Source organism: Oncorhynchus clarkii, chromosome 10 (assembly GCF_045791955.1).
Source record: "Oncorhynchus clarkii lewisi isolate Uvic-CL-2024 chromosome 10, UVic_Ocla_1.0, whole genome shotgun sequence".
NCBI classification, from domain to species: domain Eukaryota; kingdom Metazoa; phylum Chordata; class Actinopteri; order Salmoniformes; family Salmonidae; genus Oncorhynchus; species Oncorhynchus clarkii.
Window position 1 is genome coordinate 67,184,112 of NC_092156.1, and position 27,699 is coordinate 67,211,810.

The 27,699-nt window shown below is 44.0% G+C and overlaps 1 protein-coding gene across 7 annotated transcripts in view; it reads left to right on the forward strand.

Annotated features, from left to right (window-relative positions):
- Positions 1-477: 477 nt before the first annotated feature.
- LOC139419030 (GRB2-associated-binding protein 1-like) overlaps positions 478-27,699 on the forward strand; it is a 71,595-nt gene continuing 44,373 nt past the window's right edge. The window contains exons 1-2 of one of the 7 annotated variants that reach the window (XM_071168876.1): positions 478-730; positions 967-1,096. In XM_071168876.1, coding sequence (XP_071024977.1) covers positions 1,025-1,096 — 72 coding nt within the window. In that variant the 5' untranslated portion in view covers positions 478-730; positions 967-1,024. Of the gene's footprint in view, positions 868-966; positions 1,097-13,780; positions 13,992-27,699 lie in introns of those variants that run through there. The other 6 variants (XM_071168875.1, XM_071168874.1, XM_071168878.1 and 3 more) reach the window with 6 other exon arrangements.

Genomic DNA, 27,699 nt, shown 5'->3' on the forward strand with positions numbered 1-27,699 from the left:
GTTTTGTTGTTTCTGGTTTTGGTGCTCACACTTACACACATAGATATAATGTAATGGCAATCGCCAACTTTCTAATTGTACGGGCATTTCTTCACTGTCTTCGAGGTTGCATGACTTCGAGCGCACAAGTGGCGCGCATTGTGGTAAGTGTAGTTTCCACGTGCGCATGGCATGAGAGGTCCTACATTGAACACTGGAATGCAGTTTCTTTGTTATTCCGTTCAGTCATTAGAAAGCCATCTTTTCCCAACGGTATTCAGTCAGATGGGTGTAAATCTATACTAACCATATGCAAAAAATAATTGATCAAAATGCGGTTATTTGTTTTGGGGGGAGAAACGCCAAACAATTGAGAACTACATGTCCCATGGCGTGTTGGTTATATTTTCCTGCACGCCGCCTCTCCCTGCGTGTTCCAAAGGAGGCTGTCAGGCTGAGTTCAGGGAAAACACAGAGCTGCCGATCTGTCAATCATAATTAGCAACCACAGGGAGTGAAACTGGGAGGAAGGTCGGTGAAACGCTACGTTTTTGGGTGAAAAGGCATTGTACTTTCCGTGAAACAATTATGCGTCGGAAAGGAGAGGAAAATAAGTATCCTAGTGTGCTTACAAATATTTGTTCTACTTTGGAAGGAATTGCATAAAAGCGCGTTCACTGAAAGCCAAACTCGGCGAGTTTCACTTGCAAGCAACTATTCTGCTTGGAGTGCGAAACATATCCAGAATAAGGTAACCACGGACGCACGACACTTTGGGATTTCATTTGGCTATTTAACACACTTCTTGACAAAAGAGGTTGATACATTTCAGAGGACTGTCGTACAGTCGCTGTTGGTGACTCGCAGCGCAGACTAGGAGGTGTGACGGTATTTATCGCTTACCCAACTCATAAAATCTCAACCAATGCGACGTATTTTTTTCCCAGTTTTTTTTCCCCATTGACCGCTCCCTGTCAATATTTGCAGGTTCACTCAAAACAATCTCGGCCCAAACATCCAGACGGCGAGGAAGAAAGGAGGAAAGATGAGCGGGGGAGATGTGGTGTGCTCGGGCTGGTTAAGAAAATCTCCTCCAGAAAAAAAGTTGAGACGTTACGTAAGTCTGAGCTTGATCATATTCATGTCTTGCTTTGGATCGTTACCACAGAGCGGATACATTGTAGCTATGCAAATGTAACACTTTCGATTATTTCGAATTTGTGTACGTTGCCTCGCTAATCACTTCCCCCAGCTGCACAAAGTTTCTGCAGCATCTCGAATCTGTGTGTGCTACAACAAAATTATCGACAATTCATGAATAGCAAGAAGTGGATTTCAAATCCGATTGTAGTATTGTCAGGTGACAATGGCCTCCTAGGCTACATCTTGTTATGATGACTGCCTGCATGCTGTTGAGCTTTTCAGTGATTTGATGCAAATTCCAACAGTGGGCCTATTTCAAAGCATTCATGAAAATGGTCCCATACTGTGCAACATTTGCATTCCAAGGCAAGGTAACTGAATGCTCGTCTGTCTAAGTCATAGCATAATAGTTTATGAGCACATGCTTTAATGTCAAAATCCTAAGTGTAGGTTTGACTAATGTACGGATCTAACAAACAGATCACATTGACTCTCACAATGTCGTGAATGAATTCCAATTGACTTGTGTTCTTAAAAGGAATGCTTTTGAAAGCAGTTCCTGGTTGTCACAGGAAATGAGAATGTTCAGTCTTCTCCATAGTCTAGTCTATGTAGACTCATGCCACTTTGATACCGAAGTGACTTTTTTTGTAGCAGGTTGGGAGGACTTAAGTTAAAAGACTGAGGTTAAGGTTACCAAAAATGCTCTCCTAACCTGCAACAAATCACTTTGTATCAAAGTGGCGTGAAGAGTGTCCCATGTAGACTCGAGACTCGGCCTACTTACGAGACAGGGAGGTATGTATAAATCAGTACAGTATTGAAATGATATGAAAATACATTTCAATCGCTGTTGCATAGCTAGAACCCTGTTATGCAAAGTAATGGTTGTCTCTCTATAAATCACACACTTCTTTGGAAGCTGGATGTCATTGTTGATAGTCTTACATGACCTTTGTTTTTTTGTTTTTTACCTGAAAAGTGTTAACATTCTCACACCCATAATGAAATTGCCACCCTGTATATGTCCCCTTTGTTGTGTGAATCAGTGGGCGAATCAGTTGGCTGTATATTAGTTCCCATGATATTGGATCTGTTATCTATCCAAAGAACATCTATCATCATTGTATTTGTGGACCCTCTATCAGTTGTATTTGCTCCTAATCTACAAAGATGGCGTGTTAAAGAGACTGCACGCCACAACTCTGAGACACAAATGGCCATTTTTAAGTCTTGCTGTGTCCAAAAGGCTGTTAAGTGTTGTATTTGTGGCTTATTGGATATCTCTATTGATATTTGCATTTGGGACTGGACGGCTCTGCGCTCTACATGTTTTCACAGCAACCAGTTCTCCTCAACCGATCTCTCAGGGAGAATCTCGATTGTATACCCCTCGCACCGCCTCAACCCATTGGAGGTGAAGGGCCTCTGGCTTTCTCAGCCAATGGGTTTTGTGAAGAAGTTGGGGCAAGAGGAGGATGTGAGGAGTATGCAATTGAGATTCTCCCAATGTCTCTGATTGTCCATACTGAACCAAGGCATCGCCTGCCAAATACCATTCGCTCTGTCCTCCCTCCACTGATGTTATGATCAATCTGAATCGGCACAGAACTCAGTTCATAGTTCTCCTTGTTACTACAGGAGTTTGTCCTGACTGCAGCCCTACTTAGTCCTAGTTAGAGCCTGTTTTTTTATTTAACCTTAATTTAACTAGGCAAGTCAGTTAAGAACAAATTCTTATTTACAATGTCGGCCTACCGTGGAACAGTGGGTTAACTGCCTTGTACATGGGCAGATTTTTACCATGTCAGCTCGGGGATTTGACCCAGCAACTTTTCGGTTACTGGCTCGATGCTCTTAAGCACTAGGCTACCTGCCGCCCCAAATTTAGAGCCTGTATTGAGGGCCCAGAGTGTTTCCTGTTCAGGTCACATGGTCAGGATAAGAAGTCCACTCCCTAGTCATGATCAATCGGCACCCGGCGCTCAACACTCCCTCTGTCCTCGTGAAGTGTGACAATCAAGTCAGCCGGGGGGATGTAGGGGTTACTATGGAGTGGCTAGTGGTGGTGACACCGTAACCATGCCTTCCCACAGCAGGAACAGATGAGACAGGAGACTCTGATCACATGACACTTAGTGACCAAAGTTCCTTATTCCCAAGACACGGGGTGTGTGTGATGTTTTAACTGGAGGGTAGTGTAGGGAGCCAGCCCAGCTGCTGTACACACTGAGGTTGTGTAACTGCTAACTTGGTGGACTGCAACACCCTGAGGTGTTCATTCATCAAGTCCATCTTACTTACAGCATGTCACTCTGAAGTGACAGACTGGGAACACTTATCCTTATGTGAATGGAGCACTGAGAACGGTCTACTCCCTTAAAAAGTGGACATTTTGTTAAGGGCATAATCCAATGGGTAAATGTAGTGTGTTGCATTTCACCAGGCCCCTGAGAGAACTGATTGTGTCCTGATTGCACTGTAGCCTACTACTTCACTACCCTCAGGTCTATAGACCTAGTGTGTATTTATTTCACCCTACATTCATTAGGCCCTAAGAATGTGTTAATCTATTTGTATGATTTGGTACATGTCTATTCTGGCCTAAATGGCTTCATTGTGCCCCTATAACAGCCTGTTCTGCTGCTGCCTCTTTGTGGCCCTGTAGGAACAGCTTGTTCTACTGCTGTCTCTGAACAACTCTTTGACCCAATTCATCTGATTCACACTTCTGACAAAGCCTGGCGGCGTCTGTTTAAACACCGCTTTTGTGACCTTTTGTGTGTGTAAGTTTTGGAACTGTGTGTGTGTAACTGTGTGTGTGTCCTTAATGGTGTTCTACAATGTGAATGGCTGTATTTTGACCCTGAAAAGTGTTAATAAGGATCTTTGTGGTGTAGATGAGGCCCTGCATGCAGTATGAGAAGGAACACTGATCACTGGCGAATTGTTGTTTCTGGTTGAAGCTGTTAGCTGGAGCCATTTGGCAATTATGTTAGCACAGCTGAAAACTGTTGTTCTGATTAAATAAGCAGTAAAACTGGCCTTTAGACCAGTTGAGTATCAGCATTTGTGGGTTTGATTACAGGCTGGCCAGAAAATGGCCAGAAACAAAGAACTTTCTTCTGATACTCGTCAGTCTATTCTTGTTCTGAGCATTGAAGGCTATTCCATGCGAGAAATTGCCAAGAAACTGAAGATCTCGTACAACGCTGTGTACTACTCCCTTCACAGAACAGAGCAAACTGTCTAACCAGAATAGAAAGAGTGGGAGGCCCCGGTGCACAATGGAGCACAAGGACAAGTACATTAGTGTCTAGTTTGAGAAACAGACGCCTCACATGTACTCAACTGGCAGCTTCATTAAATAGTACCAGCAAAACACCATTCTCAACGTCAACAGTGAAGTTTCCAGCTACAATAGTCATTTACAACATTAACAATGTCTACACTGTATTTCTGATCAATTGATGTTATTTTAATGGACAAAAAAAAAGTTTCTTTAAAAAACAAGGAAGTTTCTAATTGACCCCAACCGTTTGAACGGTAGTGTAGGTCTCCCTCTGGCAAGGGTTCTGAATGTAAAGGTGACAGATACAGGGATGGGTATTTAGGTTGTGTGTGTGTGGAGGCGTTGACTGAGAGGGGGGGTCAGAGAGGTGGTTCTGCTGCTTTTTGTCAGGGAGACGGGTCATCTATAGACTGTACAGGTTGATCTAAGTAGACCTTCTGTTTGTGTGCCCTCTCATTCTCCTGTGTTGACCCTTACTGTCTGAGCATTCAGTCTCTACTCTCCACAGTAGCTCCAGTTCAGACACGTAGCCCTGCCGGGAGGCTAACCACTCTGGGCAAAGTTTGTCCCCGGCTGGCCAGCTCAGCCCCTGATTGGACGAGATAAAGGGTTAAACTGTTCAGCGGCCTCCCTGTGTCTGCAGCACCGCCCTGTTTACCGGCAGGCAGAGCACTGGGCAGCTCAAAGTGCACACAAAGGCCTTTTTTTCTATTTTGTGGAGAGTGGAGACATGTAGACACACACACAGCGTATATAGTTGGAGCGTAACCATGACAGTGCAGGTCCCCAGAGAAAGGGGTCTCTGTCACATGGCTAGGGGCCATACGCTGGCATATAGACTTCATGGACCACAGTGTTGTGGGTGTTTAGTGTGTTACAGGTTTATCCATACACGGGATAGGTATTTTTTTCCAATTTGATATACTATAGCCATCAAATTCAACTCTGGACCTCAAGGCCAATTCCGCTGCTTTTTTAAATTGTTCCCCTCTAATCAGGTGCTGATTTCGACCTGGGACACCAGGTGGGTGTAATTCATTATCAGGTAGAAGAGAGAACCAGCAGGCTCCAGACCTCGTAGAGTTGTTGTTGAATACCCCTGGCCTATAGGATGTATTAATGTAAGTAAGGTCACCTTCAGAACCGTTGCGTTCTCCTTTCTCGTCTTGGTGAGATGGTATGAGTAAACCACAACCACTCCAGTCTGATTTGTCCCAGCTGCAGATATGTAAACGTTTGCTCTGAACATGCAACTCTGTTAGGTTTTCATTTCATTGACATTGCACTTTCATTTTTGCAAACTTCCTCTTTCGTTTCTCGCCTCTCGCAATCTGTGAATTTCTGGAGGTCCCACTCGTAAAGCTTTCATCAGAGAGCCCTGCAGGTTGTGTGTCTTGAGACATCTGCACTGTGTTTTCTACACTACCCAAGGAAATTAAAGGGATAAAAGTTGTTTGTTATTTTGTCAGCTCCACTTAATGTGCGGAGACAGTTGAGGCCGGGAGGCAGCAGGGGGAATAGCTCTCGGTGTCCCCTCCCCATATGGCGACATGATTGCTCTTCTCATAGGAAGCTCAATTGGTTGGTCGCACCCAAAGCATTCAGAGGGGTTATTCACGCTGTGCTTTTCCCATCCTTTCCCTCACAGGGCCTAAGTGTTTTAACAACAACACTCCGGAGACAGGCTGACACAACGAGCTGAGAGGGAAAATGTTGAACCCTAAAGGTCCCTGTTTTGAGTGTCCCTCTGTCCAAAATGGCTGTTCCCTATATAGTGCACTACTTATGGGCCCTGATCAAAAGTAGTGCACTATATGGTGCCTTTTGGGACAAATCCATAGGGTGACGGCAGTAGACTCGCTGAGGACGTCCTCTAGCCGGCTCAGAAAATATTCTTCCACTTCTGTAAATGTCTCTCACCAGTTAGCAGCTTGAAGGAGTCTGTCTCCTGACCTGAACCACTTACTGTATGTAGCTCGCTGCAGCGCCCTATAAGCCATTACTCGTGCTCAAGCCTAATTTAAAATGTTTAATTTGCGACCAACCAAGGAGGAAATTCTGCAACTTCTGATCAAACCACAGAGCGGATGGATAGACAGACGGGACTCAGTGGAGTGGTCAAACGAAACAAAGGAATAGCTTTTTTGTTGAGTACAGGATTCATTAAATCTGCTTAGCAAGTAGTACAGAAGCGCTTGTGTGGCGTTAGCGTTGGAGGCTATTCCTAGCCAGCAGCCAGCATACATTATTGTTGAAGACCAGGGCTCTCCAACCCTGTTCCTGGACAGCTACCCTCCTGTAGGTTTTCCCTCCAACCCCAGTTGTAACTAACCTGATTCTGTTTATCAACCAGATATTTATTAGAAGCAGGTGCGCTAGATTAGGGTTGGAGTGAAAACCTACGGGACAGATCTCCAGGAACAGATTTGGAGAGCCCCTGTGTACCAAACAGCACTATTCCCTATGTATTGCACTGCTTTTGACCAATAAGTAGTGTACTATATAGGGAACAGGGTCCCATTTTGGGATGCAGAGTATGTCCTCATGGCTACCACGACAACGGAACAGTCCATTTTGAAAAGCAGCAGACTGCTGCTGTTGTGTGGGAGCAGTCATGCCCAGAAAATAATGGATTGTATCGGCCATCAATTATTTAAATGTCCATTAGAAACATAAAGAAAAAGAAAGGCATACAACATTAATGCGGGGTGATATCTTGTTGACACAGCAATTACAATGCTGTTATATACCACATACACCCTGTTTATACCTCCTTGCAGTCGTTTCGAAAGACTGAAATATTTTCCAAACAGATTAACTGTCTCAGACCCATTCATTGTTTGTATTTGAATGATTGTCCCAAAAAGAAAACGACCACCTGACTAGTGTTTATGTACCCAGAGCTCCACCAGTATCGCCAGACGACCCAAGGCGCTTTTCGGTTGTCTAAGTTTTCATTTGCTTGTTTACGTTGAAACCCAATCACGACAAGATAAACAATGCTCACAACCACAATAACACAGCAGCCAATTAAAGCTAAGCCCTATGAATAAAGTTTTGGTTATTTTACAGGGACACACACATGGGTGAAAGCCTCCGCCAGTGTTTTACAACATCGAGGAAGCCTGATTTTAACATGACCTGTGCGGTGCTGTATTTGAGTGGCTTGTTTTTCACTCAGGTGTGTGTGTGGCAATGGGAGTGCTCGCTTTCGCCTGATTTGGTTTTATTGGTGTAGGTAGCAATCCAGTGATGAAAGCCATAGGTCTTTTATAACAGACACTAGACAGTTAATCTATGCACACTTTCTGCCTGATAGTCTGTCTGGGTCTCAGGGACCAAGAATAGGCCTGGAGTTGACCCACGGCCAAAAACCCACGGGCTTAGTGCTACAGCAGCTACGTGTAGCCGGTCAGAAGAGGCACACTGTCTGACAGTGTGGACTGCAGTGATGATATAGCAGGGATAAGATCCTTTCAACTTCTAAGTTATTACATAGTTATAACTATTTGTACATTTATCTGTATTTCCTTATGTTCTGACTTGTTCTATTAGTGTTGTGGAGTGGGAAGGCCCACCAGCACAGACCCCATCCTTCCCCAAATGTAACAATTTCCTTGCGTCACTCACTACCACTGTGTGGACAGTCCTGTTGACCAGTTCTGTTTCTGTGGCTATTCTCGTTCTAGGCCCATGTCGTCTTTCCAAAGTCCGCCTGTTATAACTCCCAACGTGCTCCGCTGACAAACACTGCTAATAACGCCACCACCACCCACCCCACTATTCTTCTCTCCCTCTCTCCTTACCGCTCCTCTTGGGAAAAATAGCAACAAGTTGGAAGTTAATCCCCCCCTTAAACAACACTGTTTGCTTTTTGTCATGCTGCTTGGTGGCTGGGCTGCTGGCCTCGCTTGATGCAGTCTGTAAACAGATGTTCCTTTATTGCCTGGCTCTTGCTGTTTATACTGTCATAGATAAAGACTCAATTTCCTGCTGAATGTACAAAACATTAAACACTTTCCTAATATTGAGTTGCACCCCCCCTTTTCCCCTCAACATCCTCAAGTCGTCAGGGCATGGACTAAAAGGTGTCGAGCGTTCCACAGGGATGCTGGCTCATGTTGACTCCAATGCTTCACACAGTTGTCAATTTGGCTGGATGTCCTTTGATGGTGGACCATTCTTAATAAACACAGGAAATTGTTGTGAGCGACCCTACAGCTTTGCAGTTCTTGACACAAACCAGTGCGCCTGGCACCTACTACCATTCCCCATTGAAAGGCACGTAAATTGTTTCTTGCCCTTTCACCTTCTGAATGGTACACATACACAATCCATGTCTCAATTGTCTTGAGGCTTGAGAATTCTTCAACCTGTCTCCTCCTTCATCTACATTCTATGCTGATTGAAGTGGATTTAACAAGTGACATCAATAAAATATTATAACTTTCACCTGTTCAGTCTGTCATGGAAACAGCAGGTGTCCTTAATGTTTTGTACACTGTGTGTATATACACTAGAGGTCGACCGATTATGATTTTTCAACACCGATACCGATTTATTGGCGGACCAAAAAAAAGCCGATACGTTTAATCGGCCGATTTGTTTATGTATAAATGTTTTATATATATATATATATATATATATATATATATATATATATATATATATATATATATATATATATATATATATATATATATATATATATATATATATATATATTTAAAAAAAAAAAAATCGTGTTTTTAATAAAAAATAAAAAAGTATTTTATTTATTTGTAATAATGACAATTACAACAATACTGAATTAGCACTTTTTTAAACTTAATATACCTCAATAAAAATCAATTTAGCCTCAAATAAATAATGAAACATGTTAAATTTGGTTTAAATAATGCAAAAACAAAGTGTTGGAGAAGAAAGTAAAAGTGCAATATGTGCCATGTAAAAAAGCTAACGTTTAAGTTCCTTGCTCAGAACATGAGAACGTATAAAAGCTGGTGGTTCCTTTTAGCATGAGTCTTCAATATTCCAAGGTAAGAGGTTTTAGGTTGTAGTTAATATAGTATTTATAGGACTATTTCTCTCTATACCATTTGTATTTCATATACCTTTGACTATTGGATGTTCTTATAGGCACTATAGTATTGCCAGTGTAACAGTATAGCTTCCGTCCCTCTCCTCGCTCCTACCTGGGCTCGAACCAGGAACACATCGACAACAGCCACCCTCGAAGCAGCGTTACCCATGCAGACAACAACTACTTCAAGTCTCAGAGCGAGTGATGTTTGAAACGCTATTAGCGCGCACCCCACTAACTAGCTAGCCATTTCACATCGGTGACACCAGCCTCATCTCGAGAGTTGACAGGCTTGAAGTCATAAACAGCGCAATGCTTGAAGCACAGCGAAGAGCTACTGGCAAAACACACAAGTGCTGTTTGAATGGATGCTTACGAGCCTGCTGCTGCCTACCATCGCTCAGTCAGACTGCTCTATCAAATATCAAATCATAGACTTAATTATAACACAATCACACAGAAATACGAGCCTTTGGTCATTAATAAGGACGAATCCGGAAACTATAATTTAGCAAACAAAACGTTTATTTCAGTGAAATACGGAACCGTTCCGTATTTTATCTAACGGGTGGCATCCCTAAGTCTAAATATTGCTGTTGCATTGTACAACCTTTCACTGTTATGTCATAATTACGTAAAATTCTGGCAAATTAGTTCGCAACGAGCCAGGCAGCCTAAACTGTTGCATATAACCTGACTCTGCATGCAATGAACACAAGAGAAGTGACACAATTTCACCTGGTTAATATTGCCTGCTAACCTGGATTTCTTTTAGCTAAATGTGCATGTTTAAAAATATACTTCTGTGTATTGATTTTAAGAAAAGCATTGGTGTTTATGGTTAGGTACAGTCGTGCAACGATTGTGCTTTTTTCGCAAATGCGCTTTTGTTAAATAATCACCCTGCATTGCATCGATTATATGCAACGCACGACACGCTAGATAAACTACTAATATCATCAACCATGTTATAAGATAAGTTTAATGCTAGCTAGCAACTTACCTTGGCTTCTTACTGCATTCGCGTAACAGGCAGGCTCCTCGTGGAGTGCAATGAGAGGCAGGTGGTTAGAGCGTTGGACTAGTTAACTGTAAGGTTGCAAGATTGAATCCCGGAGCTGACAATGTAAAAATCTGTCGTTCTGCTGTTCCTCTGCCGTCATTGAAAATAAGAATGTGTTCTTAACTGACTTGCCTACTTAAAGGTGTAAAAAAAATCGGCCAAATCGGTGTCCAAAAATACAGATTTCCGATTGTTATGAGAACTTGAAATCGTCCCTATTTTAATCGGTTGACCTCTAATACACGCACACTCTTTCTATTTTTTTGTGTGGAAACTCTCCTGTGGTTGTAGAGCTCCACAGTCACATGGCGTTATGGTTGAATATGCCAACTCTAACACTATCCAGACCCAGTTCTTATGAAGCACAGATAAGACACTTCTCCAGACTCTTGGCTGGATATGTTTAAATGCCTGTATCCAGGGCAGACAATGAAGACATTTGGTCCTAAGTTATACAATGCAGGCTACATAAATGCAACTTGCAGTACAATATAATACAAACATGTTCAGAGTTCAACTTTAGAAATCGTTATTTATTGTTCCATGTTAAAGCCAGTCCAGTGACCTCTGGCTGGAAAAATGGCTCGCTGTAAAGATATTGCCTGGCTACGCCACGACCACGGATGCTACTTCTCTGCAATTTATCTGAGTACCTACTACCTCCCCGACGCAAACATTCTAACCGTTCTGATTGGTCTCAGAAACCGCTAGGTTGGGCTGGGACACTCGTGGGTAAAGTGCAGTTTATATATTTTTTTACATTTGTCATTAGCTTTGATTCTCTGGTTAGAGATGATCCAATCGCTAATTACTTTGTTCTGTACAACACCCCTTATTTTGACGTTGACATCGTTTGAAGTAGTTTGTGGTGGTCTCAGATTGAATTATGTAGCAAACAGAGCAGCGGAAGAATTCAGTTGGAGTAGTCATCGGGCTAGTAAAAATAGACCTTATGACAGAGAGGTTATTTCCAGCCCCAACTTTGAGTCCTACTGCTGCTCCAGAGAGAGGGGGCTGCTGCAGGGACCTAGGAGCACACAGATGTCCAAAGATGGTCCCTTTGCTTTGGCCTCTCAGGCAGAGCTGGCTTCCCCTTCCAGCAGCTCACGGGACCAGACCATAGAAATACAAATATGACCTGCAGGCCATCCACCCATCACAGAACATTGACTTGAATGGGGATGCTTTTCCTAGTGATCCTGTTTCTATGGTCCAGACCACTGGATTGTTTGTGCAGTCATGGGAACAAGTCTCTAAAGCTGAGAGTGTATGGAGCCTGTGTATAAGCACATGTGAAATCGTCCTGGAAGGAGTTCAGAACCAGTTAGTTACGAGACTAAATGAGCAAGGTGTGTGTGTGCATTTTAGGATATTCCAGAATGTCAATCAATAACCCCCTCCACCTCATAGGCCATCAGTAGGCAGAGAGAGTGGGAGGGAGAGAAAGGAAGGAAAATAAAAGATGCACCGAGCTAGCCTCAAACCCACACCATTAGCCAAGCCTCAGTCAGCCTACTCTCTGTCCCTCTCTGCTCAGGGCTCCTCTTGGCAGGCTGTGGCAGTAGGAATGTGAGCTTCTTCTGTGCTTCTGCTGTGTTCAGTGAGGGCTGGCCTCTGCTGCCTGATTTGTTGTTTCTGCTGAGCGCAGCGCTGAGTCTGACGGAGGAAAAAGGCGCAGTTCCCTGGCGCCCCAGCACGGCATGGCGGCCGCTTCCTGTGTGCGGTGCTGATGGCTACCAGATGTCTGGAGGGAGAGAGGGAAGAGAGAATAGTGGTCTACCACGCTGGTGTCTAGTGCTTTTTCTTCTGTTTCACTTTTGTGCTACCTTTTTCCTCTGGGTCGCTCTGTCTGGGTCGCTCTGTCGCTCGGTTCCTCTCTGACAACTGCTCGGTCGGGGTCGCTCGGTCGGGGTCGCTCGGTCGGGGTCGCTCGGTCGGGGTCGCTCGGTCGGGGTCGCTCGGTCGGTCGGGCTCGGTCGGGGTCGGTCGGTCGGGCTCGGTCGGGGTCGCTCGGTCGCTGTCTCTGGGTCATTCTGTCTCCTCTCTTTCTCTGGCTCTAACCTAATCCCACAGTTTGTGGGTGTGTATCAGGGTGTGAGCTGCTGCTGTGGGCTGTTTAACCCAGTAGAGGTTGTTAACTCTGCCTGTCTGTCTCAGTGCTCCTCTTAGTCAGCTTATAGTTGAGCCTCTTCCCAGATCCACTTTCATAGAAAAGACATGCTTCATTAGAAACAACCATTAAATCATCTTCCCTCCTCCTCCTGCATGCCTTGGTCACGTCCCAAATGGCACCCTATTACTTATCTAGTGCACTACTTTTTGACTAGGGCTCATGTCAAAAGTAGTGCACTATGTAGGGTGCCATTCTGGGACGCAGACATGAACTAGATGAGCATAACTGGGCCGTAAAGCCTGTAATGCTACATTTTAATATCCAGACCTCATACATTTTACAGCCGCTGTAATTCATGGTCGTTGAGAGAAAATGGTGTGCCCTTCACATTTCAGTGTTTTAGTGACTTTACTGTTTGATCTAGACATCTGAACTGTTTGTGGCTCTATCAATCCATGTGAGTGGTCTACTTTTGAAAGTCGACCACAAGGGACTGTGTGTAAGTGGCCCCGCCCCCCCCCGTGTCGGCTCATCTGTTGTCTCTGCCACATGTACACACACCTGTGCTTCTGCAGGGCCTTCGTACAGCCTCTAGACGCACTGCTGCTGTGGCCCAATCTCCCCTCTTGAGGATTCCTATGTGTGTTTGTGTGATGGGGGGAGGGGGCACCCTGGAGACAAGCTGTGAAATGCCCACCGCCGCCCCGTGTAATTTCTCGGGTTACTGCGAGTCAGCCGGGCCCATACGGACAGACCACACACTCCTCCCTACCCCTCGCTCTGTTTCTCTCTATTTTTCGCTTTTCATCTTGTTGCTTCTCTCTTTAAAAAAAAAAATATCTAAATGAGTTTATACTAGAGAAAAAGATATGTGTCTAGTCAAGAGGTAGAGGGCGAGAGGGGCAGGCCAGTCCTTTCTTAGCCTGTCCCCTATGAGTGTCCTGCGGGCAGCCTGATTGCATTATAGAGCTCAGCTCTGGTGCTGCTCGATATCTCTGGCCTGGCTACCAGCCAGAGGAAGGGGGTGAGACACACACCCCCCCACTCCCAGTGAAGACCCTGTTGTGAGAGCGGGCTAGATTACACTCCCTCTGATTGGTGGCTGAGAGACGGTGAACTCCCACCTTCTCTCTCAGTATTCCTGTGAACTCTCCCAACGTTATTTCTGTATGTCTCTCGGGTATGTCTCGGAACCCTGTGGACTAGCTTAAGTGCTCGACCCGTCGACATTTTGTAGGGCCGACTTCGTCTCTCGTTCTGATATACCAATGGCATTTGGCTAGGCGACTGGACCGGTCGATCAGGCATTGAGTTCCAGGTCAGTACTACTATGCAGAATGTAAGCATTTTTGTTGTATTTATTGTTGAGGGAATTCTATTGAGTTTAGTGCTGCTTATCTGGACATTTTGGGGATTTCCAACTATAGACCCTGACTTTATGGTTCCCAGGTGGACTGACGAGCTGCAGGTGTTCACACAACTCAAGCTCCGTTGGAGCTTAGCTCTTACCTGCTACTTTAACACACATCAACTCAGCTTCCCCTATTCAGAAACCATACAGCCTGTGACAAGAGCCTCTAAGTGTTGGGTCAGTGAAAGTGATGTGGTTTTGAGCTGAACAACGATCATCCCAAAAACAAAAGATCCTTCCTCATAGTTTATTTGTAAAGTAATGACAACATTCCAGAAATTATTCTCACATGCTGATTTGTTGTTTACAGTAGATGCGCCTCAGCCAGATACTGCTCTTTCAACTAGAATTTATCGATCAGCAGGCCATTATGTTGATCAGTGTTATGCCCATACACGTGGTTATGTGGGGCTCCTAAGGCACTGCATCTCAGTGGAAGAGGCGTCACTGCAGTCCCTGGTTTGAATCCAGGCTTCATCACATCCGGCTGTGATTGGAGTCCCATAGGGCGGCGCACAATTGGCTCGGCGTCGTCTGGGTCTGGCCGGGGTAGGCCGTCATTGTAAATAAGAATTTGCTCTTAACTGACTTGCCTAGTTAAATGAAGTAAAAGGTCTGGCATTGGCAATGCATTCATTGTCATACTTCCTTAACATATAACATAACACATGGCATAGCCTTGTCTTGGTCTGTTTTGTGTGTTCAGCTCCACTATGCCAGTGTGTGGTTTGGACCACTACTCTGATGGCCATTTGGTCTGTCGAGTTGTGCGCTCAGTCATTCTCTTGTGTGTACAGACCAGACACGCACTCGCAGGCCGAGACAAACCACAGCAGAACTAAGAGGGAATTGTCTGGGCCGCTGGTCTTCCCCTCAGCCTGGCTGCTCGCTCTCTGCAGCCAAGAAACACTGATCATGTGAATGGCCCAGCCCTGCTAATGGAATGTGTTGAATTCCTAACGATGCAGTTTTGACAAACACATGTGACTTGGGGGGGGGGGCTGTACATGTTTTGATCCTCAACCTTTGTACAGATGTTATTGTTGAGAACCAACTTGAATATCAGGCAAAGAGGAGATGTAGAAGGGGAGGGATGTCTCTGCCACCTACCTCCACCATGCCTGCTCCCCCACGTTAAGTAGACAACCTCTGTTGAACAGCACAGCTAGAAATGTCATGAGTAGAACCTACAGTATTCCTCCTAACATGAGAGAGCATGTTTGTTCCACGTAATATATTTCTATCTGAGCCTTCCACATTGTTGTGCCCTGTACTGCTATAGTCAGATGACCTAGTCCGAGCCCTTTTGTCCTGTCCCCCATCAGTTCTCACAACAATCCCCCAAACTGAATAATATCCTGGCTAAATTGAACAGGCTGCTGTATAGCAACATGGGCAATTAACTACAGAAATATGGGAGTCGCTCTTAGTTGCAGTTCTTGTTGGATAAACAATTACCGTGTGTGTGTGTGCGCGCTTCTGGAAGTAACAGTAGTCCTATGTCATTGCAGGCCTATTAGGAAGGAAGGACACATTTCAAACTCAAATCCTTCAACCAATCAATAACTCAGTAAAACTACAAATCAACTTGTCAATTCTCAAGGTTATTGGGTTAAGCTAATAGGGGTCAACCTACTGTATGACTGACGATATCAGATGGTATTTAGTGGTACACTTCTCTCTGCAGTCTATCTGATATAAGGAATTATACATTTGAATTCTAAACTAATCTGAAACATGGATTACTGTTGCATAATTTATTATTTAGGCAAACAAATTTATCTTGTTTTGTGTAATATAATTGGAGTACAACCCATCTGATTTGATGACGTAGGCCTTCACCACAAATGGACTCCCTTCGCGTAGTTGAAGTATTCTCCCATACATATACAATAGATGACTCTATTTCTGTGCTTTCCCTACAAACACGCATCAAGAGAGCACATGGTCTCCACCTCTGTTCAGTTGTCAGTTAGATAGAAGCCAGTGGGTGTTGTGTTCTCCAATGGGCTAATCAGTGCTTGACTTTGACAGGAGCTCACTGGAGCTCAGTACTGGCACGTCAGATTTTCTACTGCTTGAGCTCCTGTTCCTCTTATAGAATATCAGCTCAAGTATTGTGGAGCTCCTGCACCTAAATATAAATGGTACCGGCCCCCAAAATGAGTACTTGAACCTATTTCAGTCCAAGTCAAGCACTGGTGATAATAGCTATTGAGCTTTGGTTTCTGTTGCTCCATCCCTCTACCACAAACCAACAACTATACAGCTTCACCAGCCAATAGCAATGAAGTGCATGAAGATGGCGGCCATCATGTACTTACCACAAGTCACATAAGTTGCATGGACTTACTCTGTGTGCAATACTAGTGTTTAACGTGATTTTTGAATGACTACCTCACCTCTGTACTCCACATATACAATTATCTGTAAGGTCCCTCGGGTGACAAATCAAATTTGATTTGACTGTTGAATGCAACAGGTGTAGTGTGAAATGCTTACTTACAAGCCCTTAACCAACAATGCAGTTCAAGAAATGGAGTTAAGAAAATATTTACTAAATGAACTAAAGTAACACAATAAAATAACAATACCGACGCCAAATATAGGTGGTACCGATACAGAGTCAATGTGCGGGGGGTATAGGTTAGGTAATTTGCACATGTAGGTAGGGGTAAAGGGACAATGCATAGATAATAACAGCGCGTAACAGCAAAGAGGGGGGGGTGTCAATGTAAATAGTCCGGGTGGCCATTTGAATTGTTCTGGGGGGGATAGAAGGCGGTAGAAGCTGTTAAGGAGCTTCTTGTACCTAGACTTGGTGATACCGCTTGTAGAGAGAACAGTCTATGACTTTGGTGACTGGAACCATTGAAATTTTTTTGGGGCCTTCCTCTGACACCGCCTAGTATATACAGTTGAAGTCGGAAGAATACATGCACTTAGGTTGGAGTCATTAAAACTCGTTTTTCAACCACTCCACAAATTTCTTGTTAACAAACTATAGTTTCGGCAAGTCTGTTAGGACATCTACTTTGTGCATGACACAAGTCATTTTTCCAACAATTGTTTACAGACAGATTATTTCACTTATAATTCACTGCATCACAATTCCAGTGGGTCAGAAGTTTACATACAGTAAGTTGACTGTGCCTTTAAACAGCTTGGAAAATTCCAGAAAATGATGTCATGGCTTTAGAAGCTTCTGATAGGCTAATTGATATCATTTGAGTCAATTGGATGTTTACTTGTGGATGTATTTCATGGCCTACCTTCAAACTCAGTGCCTCTTTGCTTGACATCATGAGAAAATCAAAAGAAATCAGCCAAGACCTCAGAAAAAAAATTGTAGACCTTCACAAGTCTGGTTCATCCTTGGGAGAAATTTCCAAATGCCTCAAGGTACCATGTTCATCTATACAAACAATAGTACGCAAGTATAAATACCATGGGACCACGCAGCCATCATACCACTCAGGAAGGAGACGTGTTCTGTCTCCTAGCGATGAATGTACTTTGAGAAAAGTGCAAATCAATCCCAGAACAACAGCAAAGGACCTTGTAAAGATGCGGGAGGAAACGGGAACATATATCCACAGTAAAATAAGTCCTATATTGATATAACCTGAAAGGCCGCTCAGCAAGGAAGAATCCACTGCTCCAAAACCGCCATTAAAAGCCAGACTACGGTTTGCAACAGCACACGGAAATGTCCTCTAGTCTGATGAAACAAAAATAGGACTGTTTGGCCATAATGATCATCGTTATGTTTGGAGGAAAAAGGGGGAGGCTTGCAAGCTGAAGAACACCATCCCAACTGTGAAGCATGAGGGACTGGTGCTCTTCACAAAATAGATAATTCCCCTCATGATGTTATGTGGATATATTGAAGCAAACATCTTAAGACATCAGTCAAAGTTAAAGCTTGGTCACAAATGGGTCTTCCAAATGGACAATGACCCCAAGCATACTTCCAAAGTTGTGGCAAAATTGCATAAGGACAACAAAGTCAAGGTATTGGAGTGGTCATCACAAAGCCCAGACCTCAATCCTATAGAACATCTGTGGGCAGAACTGAAAAAGCATGTGCGAGCAAGGAGGCCTACAAACCTGACTCGGTTACACCAGCTCTGTCAGGAGGAATGGGCCAAAATTCACCCAACTTATTGTGGGAAGGTTACCCAAAACGTTTGACCTAAGTTAAACAATTTAAAGGCAATGCTACCAATACTAATTGAGTGCATGTAAACTTCTGACTCACTGGGAATGTGATGAAAGAAATAAAAGCTGAAATAATTATTTCTACTATTATTCTGACATTTCACATTCTTAAAATAAAGTGGTCTAACTGACCTAAGACAGGGAATTTTTACTAGGATTAAATGTCAGGAATTGTGAAAATCTGAGTTTAAATGTACAGTGGGAGAACAAGTATTTAATCACTGCCGATTTTGCAGGTTTTCCTACTTACAAAGCATATAGAGGTCTACACACACTGCAGCAAGGATTTTGGTCCACTCCTCCATACAGACCTTCTCCAGATCCTTCAGGTTTTGGGGCTGTCGCTGGGCAATACGGACTTTCAGCTCCCTCCAAAGATGTTCTATTGGGTTCAGGTCTGGAGACTGGCTAGGCCACTCCAGGACCTTGAGATGCCTCTTACGGAGCCACTCCTTAGTTGCCCTGGCTGTGTGTTTCGGGTCGTTGTCATGCTGGAAGACCCAGCCACGACCCATCTTCAATGCTCTTACTGAGGGAAGGAGGTTGTTGGCCAAGATCTCGCGATACATGGCCCCATCCATCCTCCCCCAAATACGGTGCAGTCGTCATGTCCCCTTTGCAGAAAAGCATTCCCAAAAAATCATGTTTCCACCTCCATGCTTCATGGTTGGGATGGTGTTCTTGGGGTTGTACTCATCCTCCTTCCTCCAAACACGGCGAGTGGAGTTTAGACCAAAAAGCTCTATTTTTGTCTCATCAGACCACATGACCTTCTCCCATTCCTCCTCTGGATCATCCAGATGGTCATTGGCAAACTTCAGACGGGCCTTGACATGTGCTGGCTTGAGCAGGGGGACCTTGCGTGCGCTGCAGGATTTTAATCCATGAGGGCGTAGTGTGTTACTAATGGTTTTCTTTGAGACTGTGGTCCCAGCTCTCTTCAGGTCATTGACCAGGTCCTGCCGTGTAGTTCTGGGCTGATCCCTCACCTTCCTCATGATCATTGATGCCCCACGAGGTGAGATCTTGCATGGAGCCCCAGACCGAGGGTGATTGAATTTCTTCCATTTTCTAATAATTGCGCCAACAGTTGTTGCCTTCTCACCAAGCTGCTTGCCTATTGTCCTGTAGCCCATCCCAGCCTTGTGCAGGTCTACAATTTTATCCCTGATGTCCTTACACAGCTCTCTGGTCTTGGCCATTGTGGAGAGGTTGGAGTCTGTTTGAGTGAGTGTGTGGACAGGTGTCTTTTATACAGGTAACGAGTTCAAACAGGTGCAGTTAATGCAGGTAATGGGATTTTTGTTTTAGATTCCGTCTCACAGTTGAAGTGTACCTATGATAAAAATTACAGACCTCTACATGCTTTGTAAGTAGGAAAACCTGCAAAATCGGCAGTGTATCAAATGCTTGTTCTGTCCACTGTATTTGGTTAAGGTGTATGTAAATTTCCGACTTCAACTGTAGGTCCTGAATGGCATGAAGCTTGGCCACAGTGATCTACTGGGCCATACGCACTACCCTCTGTAGCTCCTTATGGTCGGATGCTGAGCAGTTCCCATACCAGGCGGTGATGCAACTGGTCAGGATGCACTTGATGGTGCTGTTGTTGAACTTTTTGAAGATCTGATGACTCATGCCACATCTTTTCAGTCTCCTGAGGGGGTAAGGTGACCCTTTTTTTGTGGGATACACAAGGCAATTCTAGGTCTTGTGGCATGTTTTGGTTAAACTATCCCCAATGGAATTGCAACCCTCTGCATGCACAGTGTGTTCTTCCATCACATGTGCAGCTGATTCTCAAGAGCTTACACACCAATGAGATGCTATTGAGCCCACACTACATGGGGTGAATATATTTTATGACATGTTTTTGTTTTTTTAACTAGTAAATAGTAGCCTACAGCAAAGTGTGTTTTTTAAAAATCATTTCATACTTGTTAACCATTTCTTCTAGTTAGTTTTTGCTACCATGTGGGTTTTTAGCTTGCTTGAGCCTGCTAACTGAGTGTTAATTCACCTGTGTCCATACATGTTTCATTTTAAAACATTTATCTTACCAAGGAGTTGTTCAATCTAACTGCTTAACTATTTATCTGTATGTGGAATTGCATTTATATTTTTTTACTCATGTTTGTCTAATCTTTACAGGAAAATGCCACGTGCACTATCTGATGTTTGGAGACATTTCACTGCAGCTAATGTAGAAGGAAAAGCTGTGTACAATTGCAAATACTGTGCCAATTCATATGTGAAGAATGCAACAAAGACGCAGTATCATCTGGCCAAGTGCATTAAGTTTCCTCACCGCTCACGAAAAGCAACCGCTGACAAAAGTCCCTCTACTTCTATTCGAGGTGAACATGATGAATCTGACACCTTATCGATTGTAACAGCTCATGGAATCAGAGAAAGTAGTCAGAGAAATGCTGATGAATGTCTTGCTCGAGCTGTGTATACAACTGGTTCACCTCTGATGCTCACAGGCAATGTGTATTGGAAGAGATTTTTGAATGTTCTTCGCCCAGCATACACCCCTCCAACCAGACATGCTTTATATAATCATTTGCTGGATGCAGATTTCAGGTGAAGGTCAAGCAAATCATAGAGAAAGCACACCGTATTGCAAATGTTAGTGGGCAAGGAATAATTAACTACATCATCTCCTCCCCTCAACTAGTATTCTACAAGAGCAGACAAGGCACAACAGACACACCGGTCTCTACATTGCAGATGAGCTGAAGGCAGTCATCAATGACCTTGGACCACAGAAGGCATTTGCACTGGTGACAAACACGGCTGAAAACATGAAGGCTGCTTGGTCTGAAGTGGAGGAGTCCTACCCTCACATCACACCCATTTGGCTCTGCTGCTCATGCATCGAATCTGCTCCTCAAGGACATCATGGCACTGAAAACAATGGAAAGCAAAGCAATTTACCTCAACAAGCAAAGTGAGAAGAATAAGAGCACCACATTGAAGCTGCCCAGCAACACTCGTTGGGGTGGTGTTGTCATCATGATTGACAGTCTCCTGGAGGAGAAGGAGTCTCCAAGAAATGTCATTATCACAGTCTGTTGATATGGACAGCCCCATCAGGATCCTGGGGCGGCAGGGTAACCTAGTGGTTAGTGTTGGACTAGTAACCGAAAGTTCAAGTCCCCGAGCTGACAAGGTACAAATCTGTCGTTCTGCCCCTGAACAGGCAGTTAACCCACTGTTCCTAGGCCGTCATTGAAAATAAGAATTTGTTCTTAACTGACTTGCCTAGTTAAATAATGGTAAAATAAAAAAATCCTCCTGTATGATGTATTTGGGGAGAAAGTGGTAAGCAGCCTGAAACTCCTGAAACCTATAGCAGCTGCCATTACACAGATTGAGAGAGACAATTCCATCCTGTCTGATGTTCAGACTGCTTGTAGATATAAGATAATAAATCTGTACCTCCCTGCCCACTTCACTGTTGCTCCAAGCAGAGGTAACTGCAGTTCTGAAATACATCAAAACGCGTGAAGACTTCTGCCTGAAGCCCATACACACCGCAGCATACATGTTGGACCCAAAGTATGCTGGCAAGAGCATCCTGTCTGGTGCAGAGATCAACAAGGCCTATGGTGTCATTACTACCATGTCTCTCCACCTTGGCCTGGATGAGGACAAGGTTCTTGGCAGTCTGGCGAAGTACACTTTCAAGCAAGGGCTTTGGGATGGAGATGCAATACGGCAGTCATGCCAACATATCTCATCAACCACCTGGTGGAAGGGACTTTATGGATCTGTGGCTATTTCCCCTGTTGCCTCCATTCTCCAAATCCCACCAACATCAGCCACCTCAGAGCGCAACTGGTCCTTATTTGGAAACACACACACCAAAGCATGCAACAGGCTGACCAATAAAAGGGTTGAAAAATTGGTGGCCATCTGGGCAAATTTGAGGCTTTTTGTGCCTGACCAGCCATCCTCAACAAGGTTGGAAAGTGACATTGAAGATGATGCCTCAGTCCGATGTTCAAGAGCTGGACATTGATGTAATCCAGGGAGAAGACATGGAAGCCTGAGAGAAAGACGAGCAAAGCTTTAGTTTCTAGACTATCATTTTACAGATTTATGTTAAATGTTTTTGAGAGATGCGATGGATCTTTGGGATCATTCAATATTCCCTTTTTGTTCAGTGAAATCCTCCCATGTGAAGAGTCAACTCATTTAATTAAAGTTCAATTTGTAACTTTTTTTTTCTATTGGAAGGATTTAATCAATTTCAATTATGTCCACTTATGATAAGGTACAATGTTTGTTTCTGTCTCCATATGATATGGTAAATATATCCAATGCAAAAAACATCTACATTTAATTTGCATCGATTTCCGTAAATTCCTATGGAAAGTTTCCAACTTTTGAATATTCCCCAAAATGTGCAACCCTAGTTTGGACCATGATAGTTTTTTTTGTGATGTGGACACCAAGGAACTTGAAACTATCGAACCCGCTACCGCCCCGTCAATGTGAATGGGGGCGTGTTCGGTCCTCCTTTTCCTGTAGTCCACGATCATCTCCTTTTGTCTTGCTCACGTTGAGGGAGAGTTTGTTGTCCTGGCACCACACTGCTAGGTCTCTGACCTCCTCCCTAAAGATACAGGCATCCTTCTTAACTTAGTTGCCGGAGAAGAAGGAAACCGCTCAGGGATTTCACAATGAGGCTGATGGGGACTTTTAAAACGGAGTTTAATGGTTGTGATAGGAGAACTGAGGATTGTAGTTACTCCACAATACTAACCTAATTGAGAGTGAAAAGGAAGCCTGTACAGAATAAAAATATTCCAAAACATGCTTTCTGTTTGCAACAAGGCACTCACTAAATTAATACGGAAAACCTTTTTGTCCTGAATAAAAAGTGTTATGTTTGGAGCAAATACAACATAGTATTGAGTACCACACTCCATATTTTCAAGCATAGTGTTGGTTGCATCATGTTATGGGTATTTGTGTAATATAATGACGGGAGTTTCTCAGGATAAAAAATAAAAATGTAATGGGGCTAGGCTCAGGCAAAATCCTAGAGGATAACCTGGTTGTCTGCTTTCTACTAGACACTGGTGAATTAATCTCCCATTCAGCTGGACAATAACCTAAAACACAATACCAAATCTACACTGTAATTGCTTACCAAGAAGACAGTGAATGTTCCTGAGAGGCCGAGTTACAGTTTTGACTTAAATCTACTTTAAAATCTATGGCTAGACCTAAAAATGGTTGTCTAGCAATGATCAACAACCAATTTGACAGCGCTTGAAGAGTTTTGAAAATAATGAGTCAAATGGTGTACAATCCAGGTGTGGAAAGCGCTTAGACTTACCTAGAAAGACTCAGTAATCACTGCCAAAGGTGCTTATACAAAATATTTGCTCAGGGGTGTAAATGAGGTACTTAATTTTCAGTATATTTGCAAAAATTTAAAATGTAAAAAAATTCACTTTGACATTGTGGTATTGTGTGTAGATGAGTGAATTTAAAAATAATCCATTTTGAATTCAGGCTCTTAACGCTACAAAATGTGGAATAAGTCAAGGGGTAAGAATAATTTGAAGGCACTGTAATTGAGAAGACTAGGCAACCAGGCTTATTGGTACTTTGTGTGTGTGTGTGCGTGCGCACACATGAGTGTTTATTTGCCTCCACTCTTACTGCCCTACAATTCCTCTCAGACGTAAACAAATCTAAACAACAAAATTGTGTCACAATACTGATGTGAAAACGGTCATTTAGAACTCAAAAAACAGCCCATTGTTATGTGGCAGAGCGTAATATAGTGCGTAGTAAGACATTCCAGTGGCTTGGGGGAAATTGCTGCTGTAACACAGTAGGCTGTCATTAGACTAGCCTTGTTCTATGGGAACACATACACAGCAGACTCCCAGCCTACGGGCCATTGGCTTTCATTATTTTAGATTATTAAAGTTTATGTCCACTGGGTTCACGGAAACCCTCTGTCCTGTGGGCCAAAACAGTCAGAGTAATGTTATGGAGGGAGTGAAGGCCTGGGGCTGGGCCGCTGCTTTATTTGGTGGTGCTGCTGCTATGGCTTATGCCGTTAAGAGAACGAGAGACTGGCTGGCTCTGTTGTGTAGCGGGATGGAGACATTTTAGTAGTGGTTTGGTGTAGTGGGATAGGAGGAGGGAGGGTTGCTGTGGTCATGGAGGGTGGGTGGTGGAAGTGGGGTTATCTTGACGGATCACTGGAGAGGAGACTCAGACAGAGAACTAAATCCCATTTGGATTGGCTAGTCCGGAGAGTCTTGTCTCCAGCAGCAGTGTAAGCAAACTGTTATGCTGTCTGTCTTGACTACTGTAAGCCACATAGACAGCCGCACAGTTCTCTACTCCTGTCTTCTCATTGTCCATCAAGGTGTCTTTGCTCTGTTAGTCACCGTCTGCTCCATGAGGTTCTTCGCATACCAGTAGAGTCCTAGTTGTGTCTTAATGTCTTGAATCTACAGTGAACCGTTGCGCTCCACCACTGTCAAATACATTATGCTTGGAAAAGTTATCGGTCCATGTAAAAGTGCTGACCTCATGCAGTTGAGTTGTGCCCATAGTTTCTCACCTCTGCAGTGTTATGAACGGCTGCACCACTGGTGTTAACAGAGTAGCATGTCAATAGCCCACTGCTCATAGTTTCAGAGAACTGCTTCAGGAGTAGGAAGTGGGGTGGTTGCTGTTCTTTCCAAGAACACAGTGGTGTTTATCCCATTAAGGAACTGAAACCCCCTGCAGGCTCACAGCTGTGGTGTGCAGAGTTTAACAGGAGAGACGCATCATGACACAATTCTCAGGAACACACACACACACACACACACACACACTGACAGATGCACGCACGCGCACACACACACACACACATCCCAGTCAAATGCGCATCCTAGTCAAACACGCATCCCAGTCAGGAACACACACTCACTCACACCACAGACAGAGAGAGAATTTGATTTGTCACATGCTTTGTAATTAACAGGTGTAGACTAACAGTGAAATGCTTATTTATGGGTCCTTTCCCACAATTGATAACCTAACTCGTTGCACACGTCATAGCACTTAGTCACACCCCATGTGTACAAGCCTCCTGGGCCTGAGTAGGCACAAGTCAACCCCTGTCCTCTGTAAAAAGGGCCAAAAAACATCTAAACTATTTGAGAAATTGCTGACATTGTTTTGGGGCTGCTTGCGTTAGGCCTGACTTGGGAAATGGTTCACATTTCTCCTCTGCTGCCTCGCGGCTCCAATCACAGACACACTATGCACGCGCTCACAGACAATCGAAAGTGAAGCACGGTGTCGGTATCGGTGTGATAATCTGGGCCAGTGAGCAGGGTTCCTTGGGACTGGAGGAGAGGGGGAGGTGTCTCTCTCCTTGCTGTCTGAACAACATGCCTCAACAGGCCCAACACCTTTTAACGCTTCTTAGAGGAGAAACACACAGGAACGTCATGTGACTGGAGTCACTATAGAAAGGGCAGGATTATGATCCTCAAAGGGATGTACCTGCACTTGTAGGAGGAGACCAGTGTGGTATAACCTGATTTAAAATAAACTGCCTCTCACTGCTTACTTTAGTTGCACTTGTTGAATCGTTCACATTTGCAAGTAGTGTGTGAGAGCTTTTAGCCCCCATAAGGAGTGTTTGATTATAGAAGGTCAAGTATTGCAGTCGTGTTGGTCGCTATATTTTTGAGTTGTTGAACCAAATCATTTGTAAATACTCATTTTACACTGCGTGTACAAAACACCTGCTCTTTCCATGACAGACTGACCAGGTGAAAGCTATGTTCCCTTATTGATAGCACTTGTTAAATCCACTTCAATCAGTGTAGATGAAGGGGAGGAGAAAGGTTAAAGAAGGATGTTTAAGCCGTGATACAATTGAGACATGGATTGTGTATGTGTGCCATTCAGAGGGTGAACGGGCAAGACAAAAAATGTAAGTGCCTTTCAACGGGGTATGGTAGTAGGTGCCGGGCGCACCGGTTTGAGTGTGCAGGAACTGCAACGCTGCTGGGTGTTTCCACACTCAATAGTTTGGATCAAGAATGGTCCACCACACAAAGGACCTCCAGCCATCTTGGCACAACTGTGGGAAGCACTGGAGTCAACATGGGCCAGCATCCCTGTGGAGCGCTTTCCTTGTATAGTCAATGCTGCGATGAATTAAGGTTGTTCTGAGGGCAGAAAGGGTGCAAGTCAATATTAGGAAGCTGTTAATGTTTTGTACACGGTGTACTCTAATGGTTTGGTGAGGAAACACTAACGTGATGTCCCTTGCGACATCAAGCACATCCACAAACCACGTGTCTGTTACTGTGTCCGTTCCATTTCCTTATCTTTAAATATAGTCAGTGCGACTTCAGGCCCATTTCCTTTCCCTCCTCCTTAGTCATAGAGCAGAGGAATTGGATTATGGTTGAATCAACGCAGCCCAGGGCAGTAAATGTGATTTGGTCTGGGTTAGCTCTGCTCTCTGATTGGATTAGAGACTGTCTGTGTCGTCTGCTGGTCACTGTCTTCAGACACTCAGGATGGTACCCAGGAGAGAGAGAGAGAGAGGGAGAGTGTGTGTATACCGGCTAGGGATTCCCCGTTAGATGCATACACTCATGTAGACATGTAAACACATGCATGCATTCACTATGACTGCCACAGTAGTTGTATGAATGTGTAACTGACAATTATGGACATTAAACGTGTATATATATTTTGTCATCGTCTCAAGATATTCATTTTTAGGAAGAAGGGGATTTGAACTTTAACGTTATTTTTTCTGTGACAAGGGTAAGGTTTGTAATTATTTTACGAGCAGAACCACATGGTCGGGAGTGAAATATTTAAGAAAGTATGTCATAGCTCAATTTTGAAGATTCATTAGAAGTGCACATTTGCTTTCCAAATAGAAAATGACCATCATGACTCATTTGCATGAGAATGAATTGTTACCCAAAATCCCGTAATCGTCACAGCCCTAGCATTCACACTCGAGCACGCAAACCCACATGACACAGGCATGCACGTACACACACACCCTCCCTCAGTGGGCAGTGAGGTCTGGTCATGTGTCTGGCTGGCGTCTCCACCACCCACAGCCTGCTGCTGTAGTGTGGAAGCTCTACTGATTAGTGCTGTCTCTCTCTGGTTCCATCAGCTTCATCAACATACTGTGGTTGTGTCTGTCAGAAGTTAACCTGTCCTTCATGGGTAGTGGTGAAGCACTGACTTATTAGGCATATGCTCATCTTTTGACCATCTGTTAGTAGGGTCGTGAACTTTGCATGACAACGGGTTGGAACGGACTCAACAGGATGTCAGGCCTGTTGAGGCCTTTTGGGCCAGACATAAGGAGAACTAAGGT